Source organism: Heptranchias perlo, chromosome 33 (assembly GCF_035084215.1).
Source record: "Heptranchias perlo isolate sHepPer1 chromosome 33, sHepPer1.hap1, whole genome shotgun sequence".
Lineage (NCBI taxonomy): Eukaryota > Metazoa > Chordata > Chondrichthyes > Hexanchiformes > Hexanchidae > Heptranchias > Heptranchias perlo.
The window spans coordinates 32280862-32300089 of NC_090357.1; the positions used below are offsets into that span (position 1 = coordinate 32280862).

The window sequence follows — 19228 nt, forward strand, 5'->3', positions numbered from 1 at the left end:
ATGAAAAGGACATTTAGTGAAGTGCGGTGCAGTGATTGCAGGACCATGGGGAGGTTGAACGTGCTGGGTGCTGTAATTAATGAGGCTGTGAGTGGTGCAGCTGTAATGAGAAAGTATTTTAACAGTCTTCTCACCTTGACAACTCTAGTTAGATCATTGATTTTTGTTCCAGCATTTCAGCAATGTTCTTGGTGCAATGTTTCTGGCATTGACGTCCTCAACAATCTCCTCCCACTGCCTCCTCAGCAGATACCTGGAGGCCTTCCTGTCCCTAAGGAAAGAGGATGTCCCTTCTCATCTCTACTGTCGACACCAAGACCTCCAATGCAGCATCAGAGGACCCTGCTCTCTCCCTCCTTCAGCCCTTTCCTGCAGAACTTGCAGTTATAGGCTTTGCAGTGAGAATGCACGTCTCATTTAACAGCTGGTCGCTGCCTTTAAGTCGAGTTTTGGCCTCCCAATATCGCCTCTACCTCCGCGAGAGGCGTGCAGCCAATGAACGGTAGCGCTGGCTGCATGCACAAATCATTATAATCAGCTGGCAGCACGGATATTGCCTGGGTACTAACTGGAGGGGAAGTCTTTGTTCCGCATCCCACCCCCTTATTTTCGGGCAGTTTCCAATCATAGAATCATAGAAAGGTTACAGGAAGGAGGTCATTCGGCCCATCGAGTCCACACCGGCTCTAGTCCCACTCCCCCGCCCTTTCCCCGTAGCCCTGCAAATTTTTTACTTTCAAGTACTTATCCAGTTCCCTTTTGAAGGCCATGATCGAATCTGCCTCCACCACCCCCTCGGGCAGTGTATTCCAGATCCTAACCACTCGCTGTGTAAAAAAGGTTTTTCCCATGTCACCTTTGATTCTTTTGCCAATCACCTTAAATCTATGTCCTCGGATTCTTGACTCTTCCGCCAATGGGAACAGTTTCTCTCTATCTACTCTGTCTAGACCCTTCATGATTTTGAGTACCTCTGTCAATTCTCCTCGCAACCTTCTCTGTTCCAAGGAGAAAAAAAACAGTTTATCCACTTAACTAAAGTCCCTGATCCCTGGAATCATTCCAGTAAATCTATTCTGCACCCTTTCTAAGGCCTGCACATCTTTCATGAAGTGCGGTGCTCAGAACTGGACACAATATTCCAGTTGTGGCCGAACTAGTATTTTATAAAGGTTCATCATGACTTCCATACTTTTGTACTCTATGCCTCTATTTATAAAGCCCAGGATCCCATATTCTTTTTTAACCGCTTTCTCAACCTGCTCTGCCAACTGCAATGGTTTGAGCACATATACCCCCAGATCTCTTTGTTCCTGTGCACCTTTTAGAGTTGTGCCCTCTAGTTTATATTGCCCTTTTTGATCGGTAAGGGAGTCAAAGGATATGGGGAAAGGGCGGGAAAGTGGAGTTGAGGTAAAAATCAGATCAGCCATGATCTCATTAAATGGCGGAGCAGGCTCGAGGGGCCGAATGGCCCACTCCTGCTCCTATCTCTTATGGTCTCTCCTTGTTCTTCCTACTGAAATGTATCACTTCGCATTTATCTGCGTTAAATTTCATCTGCCATGTGTCCGCCGATGCCACCAGCCTGTCTACATCCTCCTGACGTCTATCACTATCCTCCTCACTGTTTACTATCCTTCCAAGTTTTGTGTCATCTGCAAATTTTGAAATTGTGCCCTGTACATCCAAGTCCAAGTCATTAATGTATATCAAGAAAAGCAGTGGATCCAGCACTGACCCCTGGGGAACACCACTGTACACCTCCCTCCAGTCTGAAAAACAACCGTTCACCACTACTCTATTTCCGGTCCCTTAGCCAATCTTGATGATAAGCCTACCGTATGGCATTTTATCAAACGCCTTTTGAAAGTCCATATACACCACATCAACTGCATTACCCTCATCTACCCTCTCTGTTACCTCATCAAAAAACTCTATCAGGTTAGTTAAACACGATTTGCCTTTAACAAATCTATGATGGCTTTCCCTAATCAATCCACACTTGTCCAAGTGACTGTTAATTCTGTCCCGGATTATCATTTCTAAAAGTTTCCCCACCACTGAGGTTAAACTGACTGGCCTGTAGTTGCTGGGTTTATCCTTATACCCTTTTTTGAACAAGGGTGTAACATTTGCATTTCTCCAATCCTCTGGCACCTCCCCAGTACCTACGGATGTTTGGAAGATTATGGCCAGCACCTCTGCAATTTCTACCCTTATTTCCCTCAGCAACCTGGGATGCATCCCATCCGGACCGGGTGACTTATCTACTTTAAAGTACAGCTAGCCTTTCAAGAACCTCTTCTTTATCAATTTTTAGCCCATCCAGTATCTCAACTATATCTTCCTTTACTGAGACTCTGGCAACATCTTCTTCCTTGGTAATGACAAGGGCAAAGTACTCATTTAGTACCTCAGCCATGCCCTCTGCCTCATGGTCTCTAATCGGCCCCACCCCTCTTCTTACTACCCGTTTAATGTTTACATGCCCGTAGAAGATTTGTGGAGTCCCTTTTATGTTGGCTGCCAGTCTATTCTCTTTGCCCCTCTTATTTCCTTTTTCACTTCCTCTCTGAACTTTCTATATTTTGCCTGGTTCTCACTTGTATTGTCAACCTGACATCTGTCATACGCCCCCTTTTTTCCCGTTTCAATTTACTCACTATCTCTTTTGTCATCCAGGGAGCTCTGGCTTTAGTTTCCCTACCTTTCTGCCTCGTGGGAATGTACCTAGATTGTACCCAAACCATCTCCTGCTTAAAGGCCGCCTATTGTTCGATTACGGTTTTGCCTGCCGATCTTTGATTCCAATTTACTCGGGCCAGATCCGTTCTCATCCCATTGAAATTGGCCCTCCTCCAATTAAGTATTTTTACTTTAGAGTGGTCCATGTCCTTGTCCATAGCTATTCTAAACCTTATGACACTATGACGCTGATCCTTTAATGCTCCCCCACTGACACTTGCTTCACTTGGCCCGCCTCATTCCCTAGAACCAAGTCCAGCAATGCCTCCTTCCTCGTTGGGCTGGAAATGTACTGGTCAAGAAAGTTTTCCTGAACACACTTCAAAAATTCCTCCCCCTCTGTGCCCCTTATATTATTACTGTTATCTCAGTCCATATTAGGATAGTTGAAGTCCCTAGTTATCACTACTCTATAGCTTTTGCACCTTTGTAATTTCCCTGCAAATTTGCTCCTCTATATCCTTCCCACTAGTTGGTGGCCTATAGAATACACTCAGTAGTGTAATGGCATCTCTTTTATTTCTTAACTCTAACCTTGACCCCTCCGGGACATCCTCTCTCTCCAGCACCGCAATATTCTCCTTAATCAATACTGCCACCAACCCCCCTCCTTTCTTTCCTTCCCTATCTTTCCCGAACACCTTGTATCCAGGAATATTTAGTACCCAATCCTGCCCTTTTCTGAGCCGGGGCTCCGTTATCACCACAACATCATATTCCCATGTGGCTATTTGCGCCTGCAGTTCACCAGCCTTATTTACCGCACTTCGTGCCTTTACACATATGCACTGCAAACCAGTCTTAGACTTTCTCGTACTCTCTCTTAGTTTGATCCCACCTAATTTCTGAGCTTTACCTTTTTGTTAATGAACTCAAAAGTATAAGTGAACTCAAAAGTATTAATGACGTAGATAGGCAATGCCACATCTTCCGTTCTGGTGGCATGGCCACTGGAAGTGTGGCAGGTTGGGATTTGTGACTGTATGACCTGCTGCTGACCTGGCAAATTTCTCAGGGTCAGTTTACTTAGTACCTTGGAGGTGGAATCTTGGTGGGATCCCGCCTCTGACAGCTTGCCACCTGGTGGGGGGGGGGGGGGGAGGGGGGAGGTGTGGGGGTGTGCAGGGAGGTCAGGAAGTAGCAGCTGCTTCAGCTTTAAGCACCTGGACCAGCTTGAAGGGCCCAGAAAAAAACAGAGCAGTTACAAAGCAAGGAAGAGAAAAGAAGCCATAAAGGATGAGTGAACAATCAGCAGCAAGGACCAGAGTCCCAAAATTCTCCAACACTGCTACAAATGTTCTCATCAAGATTCAGAACAGCAGGGAGACCAAGAGCACATCACAGTGCAACGGAAGGTGGCGGCCCTGGCACAAAACGCCATTTCCATGACACCTCACATGACTACATAGAGCCACAATAAATTTAATGACCGTACCAGGATAGCAAAGTTGAAAGAGTGGGGCCCACCTTCCAGAAATATCATGATCATCACTTCCAGCCACCTCTCCCTCACTGTGCCGAACTGCTTAAAGGAAAAGTTCTCTATTCTGATCTCGAATTTCCTGGAGGAGCCGTTGCCTTTGCACCCCAAACTTTCACTCATAATCTTCCATGAATTGATGCTGCGCTTCACGCGATATTTACTTGCTCGTTTCATTCATTAAGATCTGCCTAAAGACACCTGGTTTAAGACGAATCTGATGGTAACCAGAGAGCATTTACTCTGCCTGTATTTTTCTTCGAGGAGAAAACAGCCCAAAGGAGTTAAAAGCTGTTCATTGCCAACATCTTCCCAGTTCTGATGAAAGTTCTGATGACCTGAAACGTTAACTCTGTTTCTCTCTCCACAGATGCTGCCTGACCATCACTGACCAGCATATTCCTATTTTTAGCCCAAAGGAGAGTTTTGGCCACAGGTAATGGAGTCCATTTGAAGAGGAAGCTTTAGAGCTAGTAGAGGCACATAGGAGAGCACATGGAAGGTAGGGAAGTTGTGGGCCAACTGTAGTTCATTATATTCAGCTTCTCTTTCCTGTCATGATGCTGCGCCACACATAATGTGACAACGGATAATGAAACACTGATGTTAATACTCCAACTGCAAGTGACATCAACTCAGCTCCACAGAAACCCATTCTGATCTCTCATGTCCACTTTTAGATGCGCCAATCCAGCATCAAGTAGAGGAAAAAGATGACCAACACCCAAGCTGCTCTGCTTCAGGACCCGCCAGCACTTCAGTAGACAAATTGACACCTGTCCCTTTCAAGCACCGACCCAGAGTTATCTCCTTTGGGGATGGGGGGGCGGGAGGGCGGGGGGTATTAGACAGCGAGCCAGAGGAAGCAGTGCACAGGATGACAGACAGAGCACATGTGGGCAGAGGGAAGCAGATATTATTGGCCAATGGGTCAAGAGACATCTGCCCTCAGCTGAGGAGCCTCAGGGTTCTGCTTTCAAAAGAAGGATGCATGAATAACATGAAATGTGCAGATTGCAGTGTGCGGCAGCACCTTCCAAACCCATGACCTCCACCACCTAGAAGGACGAGGGCAGCAGGTGCAGGGAACCACCTCCAAGTCACACACCATCCCAACTTGGACATACATCTCAACTGGTCAAAATCCTGGAACTCCTGACCTAACAGCACTGTGGGAGCACCTTCACCACACGGACTGCAGCGGTTCATGAAGGCGGCTCACCACCACCTTCTCAAGGACAACTAGGGATGGGCACTAATTAATGCCAACGATGCTCACATCCCAAGAATGAATTTTTAAAAATGGCACTTGGGGACAGTCTCCTGGATTGTGCAGCTAATGGCTTAGTTGGAGGAGTTCACTCCATAGTGGATTGTATGCAGCACTGCAGCTGGAGTTCAATCATGACTCTGGTGGGTGAATGTATCTTATTATAGCAGTGCTTAACCTGGGGAAATGCACAAGTATAATCAACCATGGCAATAGAGTTACTTAGATCTCCCAGATACTTGCTCTTTTAGGTTAAAGAGCATGGTGACTGCCTTAAAATGAAGGCAATGTGACAGCTGCCAGGATAATAACATTAACGTGTGTAATGCAGTGCTGTTGGTCACATCGCCCATCTCCGCCCCTGCCGTCTGCTACTGAAACTCACATTCATAGCTCACATTCATAGAATCTTACAGCACCGAAACAGGCCGTTCGGCCCAAAAGATCCATACCGTTGTTTATGCTCCACACGAGCCTCATAGAATAGAATCATACAAAGTTACGGCACAGAAGGAGGCCATTTGGCCCATCGTGTCCATGCCGGCCGAAAATGAGCCACCCAGCCTAATCCCACTTCCCAGCACTTGGTCCGTAGCCCTGTGGGTTACAGCACTTCAGGTGCACATCCAGGTACTTTTTAAATGCGATGAGGGTTTCTGCCTCTCCCACCCTTTCAGGCAGTGCGTTCCAGACCCCACCACCCTCTGGGGGAAAATTTTTTTCCTCAGGTCCCCTCTAATCCTTCTACCAATTACTTTAAATCTATGCCCCCTGGTTATTGACCTCTCTGCTAAGGGAAATAGGTCCTTCAAATCCACTCTATCTAGGCCCCTCATAATTTTGTACACCTCAATTAAATCTCCCCTCAGCATCCTCTGTTCCAAGGAAAACAACCCCAGCCTATCCAATCTTTCCTCTTAGCTAAAATTCTCCAGTCCTGGCAACATTCTCGTAAATCTCCTCTGTACCCTCTCTAGTGAAATTACATCTTTCCTGTAATGTGGTGACCAGAACTGTGCACAGTACTCAAGCTATGGCCTAACTAGTGTTTTATACAGTTCCAGCATAACATCCCTGCTCTTATATTCTATACCTCGGCTAATAAAGGAAAGTATTCCATATGCCTTCTTAACCACCTTATCTACCTGTCCTGCTACCTTCAGGGATCTGTGGACATGCACTCCAAGGTCCCTCACTTCCTCTACACCTCTCAGTATCCTCCCATTTACTGTGTATTCCCTTGCCTTGTTTGCCCTCCCCAAATTACTTCACATTTCTCTGGGTTAAATTCCATTTGCCACTTTTCTGCCCACCTGACCAGTCCATTGATATCTTCCTGCAGTCTACAGCTTTCCTCCTCACTATCAACCACAAGGCCAATTTTTGTGTCATCTACAAACTTCTTAATCATGCCCCCTACATTTAAGTCCAAATCATTAATACATATCACAAAATGTATTTGAATGTATTTGATTAGAGTTAAAGAATAAGAAGGGGACTATTAATCAAGAACAGATAGAGGAATAGATATTACAGGAAAAATAGGGCCTTAACTGTCCAAAGATGGACTGGGTAGGAATAATACAAGTGGCAAAGAAAGGGAGGGGTTTCTACAATGTGTCTAGGACTGCTTTCTAAATCAATATGTTTTTAGTTCAACAACAGTGGTGGGCAAATTATTGGAAACAATTCTAAGGGACGGTATAAATCAAGGACAGTCAGCATGGATTTGTTAAGGGAAGATCATGTCTGACCAACTTCACTGAATTTTTTGAAGCGGTAACAAGGAGGTTTGATAAGGGTAGGTCGTTTGATATAGCCTACATGGATTTTAGCAAGGCTTTTGACAAGGACCCACATGGCAAACTGGTCAGAAAAGTAAAAGTCCGTGGGATCCAAGGGAAAGTGGCAAATTGGATGCAAAATTGGCTCAGTGGCAGAAAGCAAAGGGGAATGGTTGATAGGTGTTTTTGTGACTGGAAGGCTGTTTCTGGTGGGTTTCCACAGGGCTCAGTACTAGGTCCCTTGCTTTTTGTGGTAGATATTAATGATTTAGACCTAAATGTAAGGGTCATGATTAAGAACTTTGCAGATGATACAAAAATTGATCATGTTGTTGATAGTGAAGAGGAAAGCTGTAAGACTGCAGGCAAATAAGACAAGGGAATACACAATAAATGGGAGGATACTGAGAGATATAGAGGAACAGAGCAACCTTGGAGTGGACGTCCACAAATCACTGAAGAAGAAGAAAGATGAAATTAGAGGAAATTACAATGTTTCTCCAGAATTTCTGCAGATCTTCTGCCAAAGTGACAGTGGATGATTGGGAGAAGCCCCGTGAAAATTCAACCTCAAAAGGCACTTGGCTAGGGAAAAAGCCAATTTCAACTAGATTAAAGGGAACAACAACTTGCATTTATATAGCAGTCCACCAGAGCCTATATTATTTAAAGGTTCACACAGACTGACCAAGTGATTGCTGGACTCAAGCTATCCTCTGCAGCCATGGCTGATGATGCCACACAGAAACCCTGAACAATAGTGTAATACAAATACAATAAGACACATGTCTCAACCAAAATTGATGTGTAGCACACCTTTTGGGAGGCTAAACCGAACATACCAATGTTTGAGCCACACAGGCAGGCGAGCTTCTCTATAGAAACATAGGAATTGCTAGACAAAAATAGACCAAGGTCCATCTAGTTCGCCTTCTACCATCCCAATAGATGCATGATACAATGATAATGAAGTTGCTGACTAATCACAGCAATCAATCTCTATTAATTAGTCCACAACAGACCCAGGAATGAGTGGTGGAAAGCATTGGGAACCATAGCTCCAAAGTCATCTGTTCCTCCCAAAGCTGCTATACTTACCATATGACCACAGACCAGCAAAGATGTCCAAAATAAACATTGTTTGCTGTATACTGCATAACTTCATAATACAAAGAGAAGTAAACATACAACAGCACAAGGAGGAAGCTCACGGTACAGTTGTGGTGTAGCATGAGGAGGAGGAAATGGAGGAATGATTGGTACCACAGGTACTCAATGATAACGATTCTGGGAATTACTAGAAGTAGTTAAGTAGAGGGCAGAAGAATTGCAGATGAATAAAACAGTGTAACCAGTAACGCATTTCCATCAACTGAACCTTAATTGCCATTTTATATCACCCTACCATCAGTTTGAGCCCTAAGATGGCCTTTCCCAATATGTCTGCGTAAAGGAGAACTAAAGATAATTTCTCTATGACGTGGTTCCTGATATTTACATATGGAAGCCCTCTGACACCACTCTGCTTCTCCTTGGTGTGATTCATCCTAACCTAGCGCTCCCTCTAGTGGAAGGACCATGTGTAGTCACGGGCTCCTGTTCGGTACAGGCTTTAGTGATGGAGATAGCCCTGTACCCCTGGGCGTAAGGTCATGTGATAGCCCTCCTATAGCTGCAGCCGCCTCTGAGAAGGCAGTCAACATCAGAGTCTGCCCATCAACTGGCACTTCATTAAACCTTTGAAGTGGCAGGCACGCTGGACTGATATGTGGTGAGCAGGAGAGCAATCGGTCTCCTCTGTCCCTTCACCTGCTAAGTCCCCAGTGCTGGTCACTCCTGTAGAAGTGATTTGCAGATTCTAGGGTGCTACTGAGGATTATGAAACCCACCATCAAGGGTCCCGAGAGTCGATCCCCCAGTCCATTGTACTGGTGGTAACAAGCACATGTACGGCGGAGCCCAAAGTCTTCATAGACCAGTCACATCATTCAAAAGAGAAAATGTCTATGTCTTGCAGTGCTGTCCTTTGGGGCTCTCCCATAAGTGTCAACGAACATGTCCCTTGCTCCATGTACCGCGAATGCGTAAACACCTCATACATTGCTGCCAAGAGGTTGGAGGTGCTGCAGATTCTCAGGCAAACCTTGCAGTGCATTCAGCAGTCTCAAAAAATGTCATAAAGGCTCACTGATGTCAACGCCCTTCTGAAGTAGGGTAGCAATCCCTTAACACACAGCAGAGTAACGCCTGCGGCTGCACCCCTCGGCAGCAGAGTAACGCCTGCGGCTGCACCCCTCGGCAGCAGAGTAATGCCTGCGGCTGCACCCCTCGGTAGCAGAGTAATCCTGCGGCTGCACCTCTCGGCAGCAGAGTAATCCTGCGGCTGCACCTCTCGGCAGCAGAGTAATGCCTGCGGCTGCACCTCTCGGCAGCAGAGTAATGCCTGTGGCTGCACCCCTCGGCAGCAGAGTAATCCTGCGGCTGCACCTCTCGGCAGCAGAGTAATGCCTGCGGCTGCACCTCTCGGCAGCAGAGTAATGCCTGCGGCTGCACCCCTCGGCAGCAGAGTAATCCTGCGGCTGCACCCCTCGGCAGCAGCTTGCTACTCCTCACTTCTGATAGCTGCTTCCTCCTCAAACTAGGAACTGTGACAGTACTCATGCCGGAATGTGATATGACCTGCTCTGAAGGTTCGTAGCTCCTGGCTCTCACCAACTGTCCCAACTTCATCTTGGAAAGGCAGCTACTGGAAGAAAAAAAGGAAAGGTTTCAGGATGTAATGCCTTCTAAGAGAGAGGAGATGCCAATACATTTTGCGCCCTGCTTCTGCTGTGCAACATTTGCTTCTGTGCTACTCAGTAAGAGAGTAAGGGGAACAATGAGAACCAAAAAGGAGGATACTTACTGGGCAGCATGCCTTCAAACTGTCTCTCTCCAACTCCTTTAAAGGATCCAGGTCAAAAGTGCCAAGGTTCCATCTCCTCGAATATGGACATTTCTCTCAGATTGGGGGGTTCTCGGCAGTATGTGCCCACTCGCAGTGGTTGTGAACAGCACTTCTTTTTTGTGCTTCCAAGAGATGTCCAGATGTTAGAAATTGGCATGTTCTAGACAGCCCTCCCATGTGTGAATGCATCCCAATGCAAGATACATATCATGAGTGGTGTCAGTGGTGGCTTTTAGTACATCTTTCAACATTCATGGGTCACACTTGAAACTATTTGGAAGCCCCACACCTTCTCTGCAATGAGTGTGCCCAAAAGAAGAAAAGGTTCTCTTCGTTGTTTACTGGCCACCTCCCGCAGGGTCTCTCAGCTCAAACAAACTAAACCACTGAGCCAAGGCTAAATGGAGAGTTTCTTGTTATATCAGGTGGTTGGTATATTTACTGTGGCACTTATCCAGATATAACAAAACTTCTTACTCATTTGTTCCCAGATCCACAGGTCTCCCGTCAAACTTTCTGCTATCTCCATCCAAGCAGCTCTGACAGGAGGGAAAGGTCTTCTGGTCCAAAGCAGACTACGTTCCTTTGGAAACCTCTTAAACGCATTCTCAGTAAAAGAAACACTTGTATTTATATAGCACCTTTCACTTCCTCAGGATGTCCTAAAGTGCTTTCCAGACAAGTCACCACACGGACTGCAGCGGTTCAAGAAGGCGGCTCACCACCACCTTCTCAAGGGCAATTAGGGATGGGCAATAAATGCTGGCCTCGCCAGCGACGCCCACATCCCATGAACGAATAATAAAAAAAGTACCAAATAGTTTTGAAGTGTAGTCACAGTGGTAATGTCACCAAATGTGGCAGTTCATTTGCATACAGCATGGGCCCACAAACAGCAATGAGGTAAAAGACTAGCGAAACAATTTTAGTGATGTTGGTTGAAGGTTAAGTGTTAGCCAGGGCATTAGCAGTACACTCCAGCTCTTTTTCGAATAGCACTATGGGAACTTTTACATCTACCTTGAGCAGGCATATAGGGCCTCGGTGTAACATCTCATTGAAAGGCAGCACCTCCAACAATGCAATGCTCCCTCAGAGTTGCACTGAAGTGCCAGCCCAGATTACGTGTTCATGTATCTGGAGGTAGGGCTTAAAACCACGACCTTGCGACTCAGAGTCGAGAGTGCTACCATTGAACCAAGGCTAAATGGATGAGTTTCTCCTAAATTCCTGCTTCCAGGAATGTTTTGATACTTCACTGTTCTTTTATTTCTGGAAACAAACTTTATCCACAACAAAAACTCTCCTCCCCTTTAATGGCAATTAGGAGCAGCTACTTCACTGGATTTCCTGCTCCTCCCTCTCGCCAATCATGCTGATGGGCAGGTCACTGCTCCAATTTTCATACACAGGGACCCCATTAAAATGGGAAGCACTAGGGACTAGCCATATACAATTAGGTGACATCAGCAATGGGTAGGCACAGCCCTAGTTCTGCCAATATTGTAAAATTGAGGTACTATACTTAAAGATAGAATGAGTCCATTAGGGTTTAAATACGCTTTCCAGAACATTTTTATATAGGGTACATTATGTAACAAGGCTTCTGGATGAAACAGTTGCAATGTTGTATGCAACAATACGGTTTCCAGTCAACCTTACGGAATCTGGATGTCAATTCAGAACTGAACTAAAGTTGAGGATCAAGGGCAGTGAATTATGTGAATAAGTTTTTCGTATCATAGATGTTAATGTTGAGATATCAAATGCTAGACTCACCTCTGTTGCAATTTAACCCTAGAATAACTATTGGTGAGTTTTCCACAGACTGAAATGGAAGTGGGCTCTTTATACCTAATATTCCTCTGTCAGCTCATTAGCATAAATTCAGTGAAAGTCTGGATCAATCCAAAGAGCCGAATAGTGAAGGGAAAAAATTGCATGTAAATCTACTTTAAAGGATGGAGATAGTTAAAGGAGGGAGTCACAATAGGGGACAAAGTTCTGATAATCTTTGAAGGGCTTTAGAAATCTCAAATGATTTCTAAGGCTAACAGGCAAGAGATTAAAAAGAGACAGGCAAAAATGAAGGGAAAGAGAACCATAGGTGCAGTATGTGTCTGCGAACAACTGATGGAGTAGCCATCAGCACCCAGCAACTTGACCCTGTTTGATGACGGCTGAAGTCAAGGTGATGCTTCATGAGGTACTTGAGAGAAGTGTGGCCCTCTATGCCAACCCATGGTATCATCCTCCATTGTATGCTTTCAAGGAGATGCCTCAAAGTTTCAGGCCAAAGCTGATCGTTATTGACCCTATTAGTTCCAGCCCTATACTACATGGTAGCCACAAGTATCCCTGCAAAAGATGGCACAACTGTACATCTGCCTCTCTGCTGATCCAAACCTTGAGAAGCCACATCCACACAATCATTGCCAGGTAGGTGTCAGCACCCTCAGTTCTGAGTCAGAAAGGTTATGGGTGCAAGTCACAGAATGTAGGCTGATGCTGGCATTGAGAGAGTGTTGTGTTTTTGGAGGTGTGTTTTTGATGATATTAAACTGAGGTCACATCCGCCAGGTTAGCTGGATGGAAAAGGTGACCATAACCCTATTCTGCATGAGCAGTAATCAAACTTTTCAGAAATAGGAATGTTGTGAAGTTTTTTTTAATTCGTTCACGGGATGTGGGCGTCGCTAGCAAGGCCGGCATTTATTGCCCATCCCGAATTGCCCTTGAGAAGGTGGTGATGAGCCGCCTTCTTGAACCGCTGCAGTCCATGTGGTGAAGTATAAAAGGAGAAGCTAACTTTATATGGTGAGTACCATCACTGATGGCGATTAACCACAGACTGCCTCTCTTTTAGATGGTAAGAATCTCCATCCCAGGCTGTTTGCATACAGTCAACATGATACATGACCTACCTGCAGAAAGCAAATATCCACCAGTATGCACTACACGACCACTGATCAAAGAGGAAGAAGAGAAGAGCGACTGAGGCACTGGTATGTGCTCCAACAGCTGAGACAAAAGTTATAGGAAAGAGGCAAATAACCAACACTCCTCAGATATAATTGCAGCCTGCCTCCCCAGGCTTCAATCACCCCAATACAGTATGCCTGCTATTGGCTTAAAAACTCATTCATATCTTTTATATACTGGGGAATTATCATTCTGTTTGTTTCAATAACACTAAAAGCTGTCTAATACAGATAAAAGGTCAGGTCTGGTGTGTACCAGTCACAAATTAAAAATGTCACACTCCCACGCGGGAGAAAGTGATGTCACACTCGCACTAAATTGGCTCAAACAATATATATTCATTAAAAAAGCAACAAAGCACAACACAACAGGTGGAGAACGTACTAATGCACAAGGTGCAAGAAGGTATTAAAATAACATGAATAAAGAATCAGGCAGCAAATAGCTACCACTAAAACAAGCAGGGGAACCAATGAAATCGTTCTTTTCTGAAAATGCCTTCAGCTATCTTGTTTTGGTATATAGTATCATAGTTTCATAGTAGGCACAGCACAGGAGGAGGTCATTCGGCCCATCGTGCCTGTGCCAGCTCTTTGAAAGAGTTTTCCAATTAGTCTCATTTCCCTTCTTTTTCTCCATCGCCGTGTAAATATTTTCCCTTCAAGTATTTATCCAATTCCCTTTTGAAAGTTATTATTGAATCTGCTTCCACCGCCCTTTCAGGCAGTGCATTCCAGATCATAACAACTCACTGCGTAAAAAAATGTTTCTTCTTGTCGTTTCTGGCTCTTTTGCCGATCACCTTAAATCTGTGTCCTCTGGTTACCGACCCTTCTGCCACTGGAATCAGTTTCTCCTTATTTACCCTTTTAAAACCGATCATGGTTTTGAACACTTCTATCAAATTTCCCCTTAACCTTCTCTGTTCTAAGGAGAACAACCCCAGCTTCTCCAGACTCTCCACATAACTGAAGTCCCTCATTCCTGGTACCATTCTAGTAAATCTCTTCTGCACCCTCTCTAAGGCCTTCACATCCTTCCTAAAGTGTGGTGCCCAGAATTAAACACAGTACTCTAGCTGAGGCCGAACCAGTGATTAGTAAAGGTTCAGCATAACTTCCTTGCTTTTGTACTCTATGCCTCTATTACTAAAGATGATGTGGAGATGCCGGTGATGGACTGGGGTTGACAATTGTAAACAATTTTACAACACCAAGTTATAGTCCAACAAATTTATTTTAAATTCCACAAGCTTTCGGAGGCTTCCTCCTTCCACACCACCTGAGGAAGGAGGAAGTCTATTACTAAAGCCAAGGATCTCATATGCTTTTTTTAACGGCCTTCTCAACTTGTCCTGCCACCGTCAAAGATTTGTGTATGTGCACTCCCAGGTCTCTCTGTTAATGCACCCCCTTTAAAATTGTGCCATTTAGTTTATATTGCCCCTCCTCATTCTTCCTACCAAAATGCATCTCTTCACACTTCTCTGCATTAAATTTCATCTGCCATGTGTCTGCGCATTCCACCAGTCTATGTCCTCCTGAAGTCTGTTACTATCCTCCTTGTAGTTTACTACATTTCCAAGTTTCGTGTCATCTGCAAACTTTGAAATTATACTCTCTACACCCAAGTCCAGGTCATAAATATATATCAAGGGTTGGAGAGAAACTTGGAGTGGGAGGGGGAGGATCCAGTTGTCGTGGTGCACGTAGGTACCAACGACATAGGTAGGACCAAGAGGTTCTGCTGAGTGAGTTTGAGCAGCTAGGGACTAAATTAAAAAGCAGAACCACAAAGGATTATTACCTGAGCCACGAGCAAATTGGCACAGGGTAAATCAGATCAGAGAGATGAATGCGTGGCTCAAAGATTGGTATGAGAGGAGTGGGTTTCGATTCATGGGGCACTGGCACCAGTACTGGGGAAAGAGGGAGCTGTTCCGTTGGGACAGGCTTCACCTGAACCATGCTGGGACCAGTGTTCTGGCAAACCAAATAACTAGGGCGGTAGAGAAGGCTTTAAACTAGAGTAAACAAGCAAGAAATATAAAAACTGACAGTAAAAGCTTCTACAAGTATATAAAAAGGAAGAGGGTAGCTAAAGCAAACATTGGTCCCTTAGAGGATGAGACTGGGGAAATAATAATGGAAAACAAGAAAATGGCAGAGGAATTCAACAGATATTTTGTATCTGTCTTCACAGTAGAAGACATTAATAATGTACCAATAATAGTGGAAAATCAAGGGGCAAAGGGGAGGGAGGAATTAAAAACAATCACTATCACTAGAGAAAAAGTACAAGGTAAACTAATGGGTCTAAAGGCTGACAAGTCCCCTGGACCTGATGGCTTGCATCCGAGGGTCTTAAAGGAAGTGGCTACAGAGATAGTGGATGCATTGGTTGTAATCTTTCAGAATTCACCAGATTCTGGAAAGGTCCCAGCGGATTGGAAAACCGCAAACGTAACACCCCTTTTCAAGAAGGGAGTGAGACAGAAAGTAGGTAACTACAGACCAGTTAGCCTAACATCTGTCATTGGGAAAATGCTAGAATCCATCATTAAGGAAGTAATAGCAGGACATTTGGAGACTCATAATACAATCAAGGAGAGTCAACATGGTTTTATGAAGTGGAAATCATGCCTGACAAATTTATTAGAGTTCTTTGAGGAAGTAATGGGCAGGGTGGATAAAGGGGAACCAATGGATGCAGTATATTTGGATTTCCAAAAGGCATTTGATAAGGTGCCTCATAAAAGATTACTGCACAAGATAAGAGCTCATGGTATTGGGGGTAATATACTGGCATGGATAGAGGATTGGTTAACTAACAGAAAACAAAGAGTCAGGATAAAAGGGTCATTTTCAAAATGGCAATCTGTAACTAGTGGGGTGCCGCAGGGCTCAGTGCTGGGGCCTCAACTATTTACAATATATATCAATGACTTGGATGAAGGAACAGAGTGTCTTGTGGCCAAATTTGCTGATGATACAAAGATAGGTGGAAAAGCAAGTTGCAATGAGGACACAAAGTGTCTGCAAAGGGATATTGACAGGATAAGCGAATGGGCAAAAATTTGGCAGATGGAATATAATGTGGGAAAATGTGAAGTCATCCACTTTGGGAGGAAAAATAAAAAAGCAAAATATTATTTGAACGGAGAAATACTACAATATGCTGCGGTACAGAGGGATCTGGGTGTCCTCGTACATGAAACACAAAAAGTCAACAATCAGGTGCAGCAGGTAATCCGGAAGGCAAACGGAATATTGGCCTTTATTTCTAGGGGGATGGAGTATAAAAGCAGGAAGTCATGCGACAACTGTACAGGGTGCTGGTGAGGCCACACCTGGAGTACTGCGTACAGTTCTGGTGCCCTTATTTAAGGAAGGACATACTTGCATTGGAGGCAGTTCAGAGAAGGTTCACTAGGTTAATTCTGGGTATGGAAGGGTTGTCTTATGAGGAAAGATTGAACAGGTTGGGTCTATATTCATTGGAGTTTAGAAGAATGAGAGGAGATCTTATTAAAACATACAAGATTCTGAGGGGACTCGATAGGGTAGATGCCGAGAGGATGTTACCCCTCGTGGGGGAATCTAAAACTAGGGGGCATAGTCTCAGAATAAGGGGTCACTTAAGACGGAAATGAGGAGGAATTTCTTCTCTCAGAGGGTCATGAATCTTTGGAATTCTTTACCCTAAAAAGCTGTGGAGGCTGAGTTAGACAAATTTTTGATCAGCAAGGGAGTCAAAGGATATGCGGAAAGGGCGGGAAAGTGGAGTTGAGGTCAAAATCAGATCAGTCATGATCTCATTAAATGGCGGAGCAGGCTCGAGGGGCCAAATGGCCTATTCCTGCTCCTATTTCTTATGGTCTTATGATCTTTACTGTTACGATGGCAGCATCCTCTTTTCTAGTGAAGACGGATGCGAAGTATTCATTTAGTGCCTCAGCCATACCCTCTCCCTCCACAGGAAGATCTTTTTTGTCCCTAATCAGTCCCACCCTTCCTTTGTCTACCGTTTTACTATTTACATGTTTAAGAAAGACTTTTGGGTTCCCTTTTATATTAGCCACTAATCTATTCTCAGACTCTCTCTTTGCCCCTTATTTGTTTTTTTGGATCTTCTCTGTACTTCTGTATTCAGCCTGGTTCTCTACTGTATTTTGAACCTTACATTCATCATAAGCCTTCTTATTCTGTTTCATTTTAATCTCTATATCTTTAGTCATCCAGGGAGCTCTAGCTTTGGATGCCCTTCTTTTCCCCCACGTAGGAACCCGAATCAACTCCTCTTTGACGGCCTCCCATTGTTCAATTACTGTTCTGCCCACCAATTTGTGATTCCAATCCAACTGTGCAAGATCCATTTTTAACTCACTGAAATTTGCCCTCCTCCAGGTAAGTATTTTCACATTTGATTTTTCCTTGTCCCTTTCCACAACTATTCTAAACCTAATGATATTATGATCACTGTTCCCCAAATGCTCCCCCACTGAAACAGGCTGCAATTGCCCCACTTCCTTCCCCAGAACTAGATCCAGCACTGCTTCCTTTCCAGTTGAGCTGGAAACACCCTGTTCCAGAAAGTTCTCTTGAACATATTTCAGGAATTCCTCCTCCTCTTTGCCCTTTACACTTTTACTGTCCCAGTCTATATTGTGATAATTGAAGTCCCCCATTATCACTGGAATCATAGAATCATAGAAGTTACAACATGGAAACAGGCCCTTCGGCCCAACATGTCCATGTCGCCCAGTTTATACCACTAAGCTAGTCCCAATTTCCTGCACTTGGCCCATATCCCTCAATACCCATCTTACCCATGTAACTGTCCAAATGCTTTTTAAAAGACAAAATTGTACCCGCCTCTACTGCTGCCTCTGGCAGCTCGTTCCAGACACTCACCACCCTTTGAGTGAAAAAATTGCCCCTCTGGACCCTTTTGTATCTCTCCCCTCTCACCTTAAATCTATGCCCCCTCGTTATAGACTCCCCTACCTTTGGGAAAAGATTTTGACTATCGACCTTATCTATGCCCCTCATTATTTTATAGACTTCTATAAGATCACCCCTTAACCTCCTACTCTCCAGGGAAAAAAGTCCCAGTCTGTCTAACCTCTCCCTATAAGTCAAACCATCAAGTCCCGGTAGCATCCTAGTAAATCTTTTCTGCACTCTTTCTAGTTTAAGAATATCCTTTCTATAATAGGGTGACCAGAACTGTACACAGTATTCCAAGTGTGGCCTCACCAATGCCCTGTACAACTTCAACAAGACATCCCAACTCCTGCATTCAATGTTCTGACCAATGAAACCAAGCATGCCGAATGCCTTCTTCACCACCCTATCCACCTGTGACTCCACTTTCAAGGAGCTATGAACCTGTACTCCTAGATCTCTTTGTTCTATAACTCTCCCCAACGCCCTACCATTAACGGAGTAGGTCCTGGCCCGATTCGATCTACCAAAATGCATCACCTCACATTTATCTAAATTAAACTCCATCTGCCATTCATCGGCCCACTGGCCCAATTTATCAAGATCCCGTTGCAATCCTAGATAACCTTCTTCACTGTCCACAATGCCACCAATCTTGGTGTCATCTGCAAACTTACTAACCATGCCTCCTAAATTCTCATCCAAATCATTAATATAAATAACAAATAACAGCGGACCCAGCACCGATCCCTGAGGCACACCGCTGGACACAGGCATCCAGTTTGAAAAACAACCCTCTACAACCACCCTCTGTCTTCTGTCGTCAAGCCAATTTTGTATCCAATTGGCTACCTCACCTTGGATCCCATGAGATTTAACCTTATGTAACAACCTACCATGCGGTACCTTGTCAAAGGCTTTGCTGAAGTCCATGTAGACCACGTCCACTGCACAGCCCTCATCCATCTTCTTGGTTACCCCTTCAAAAAACTCAATCAAATTCGTGAGACATGATTTTCCTCTCACAAAACCATGCTGACTGTTCCTAATTAGTCCCTGCCTCTCCAAATG

The 19228-nt window shown here is 44.6% G+C and overlaps 1 protein-coding gene across 2 annotated transcripts in view; it reads right to left on the reverse strand.

The window, feature by feature from the left end:
* The window catches only part of LOC137301564 (transmembrane protein 107-like), a 103959-nt gene that overhangs the window by 12942 nt on the left and 71789 nt on the right, over positions 1-19228 (reverse strand). Inside the window, exon 5 of one of the 2 annotated variants that reach the window (XM_067971121.1) lies at positions 13154-13250. The exons of the other annotated variant lie outside the window; for it this stretch is intronic. Within the exon in view, the coding sequence (XP_067827222.1) occupies positions 13154-13250 (97 nt within the window). The remainder of the gene's footprint in view (positions 1-13153; positions 13251-19228) is intronic. 2 annotated transcript variants of the gene reach the window in all.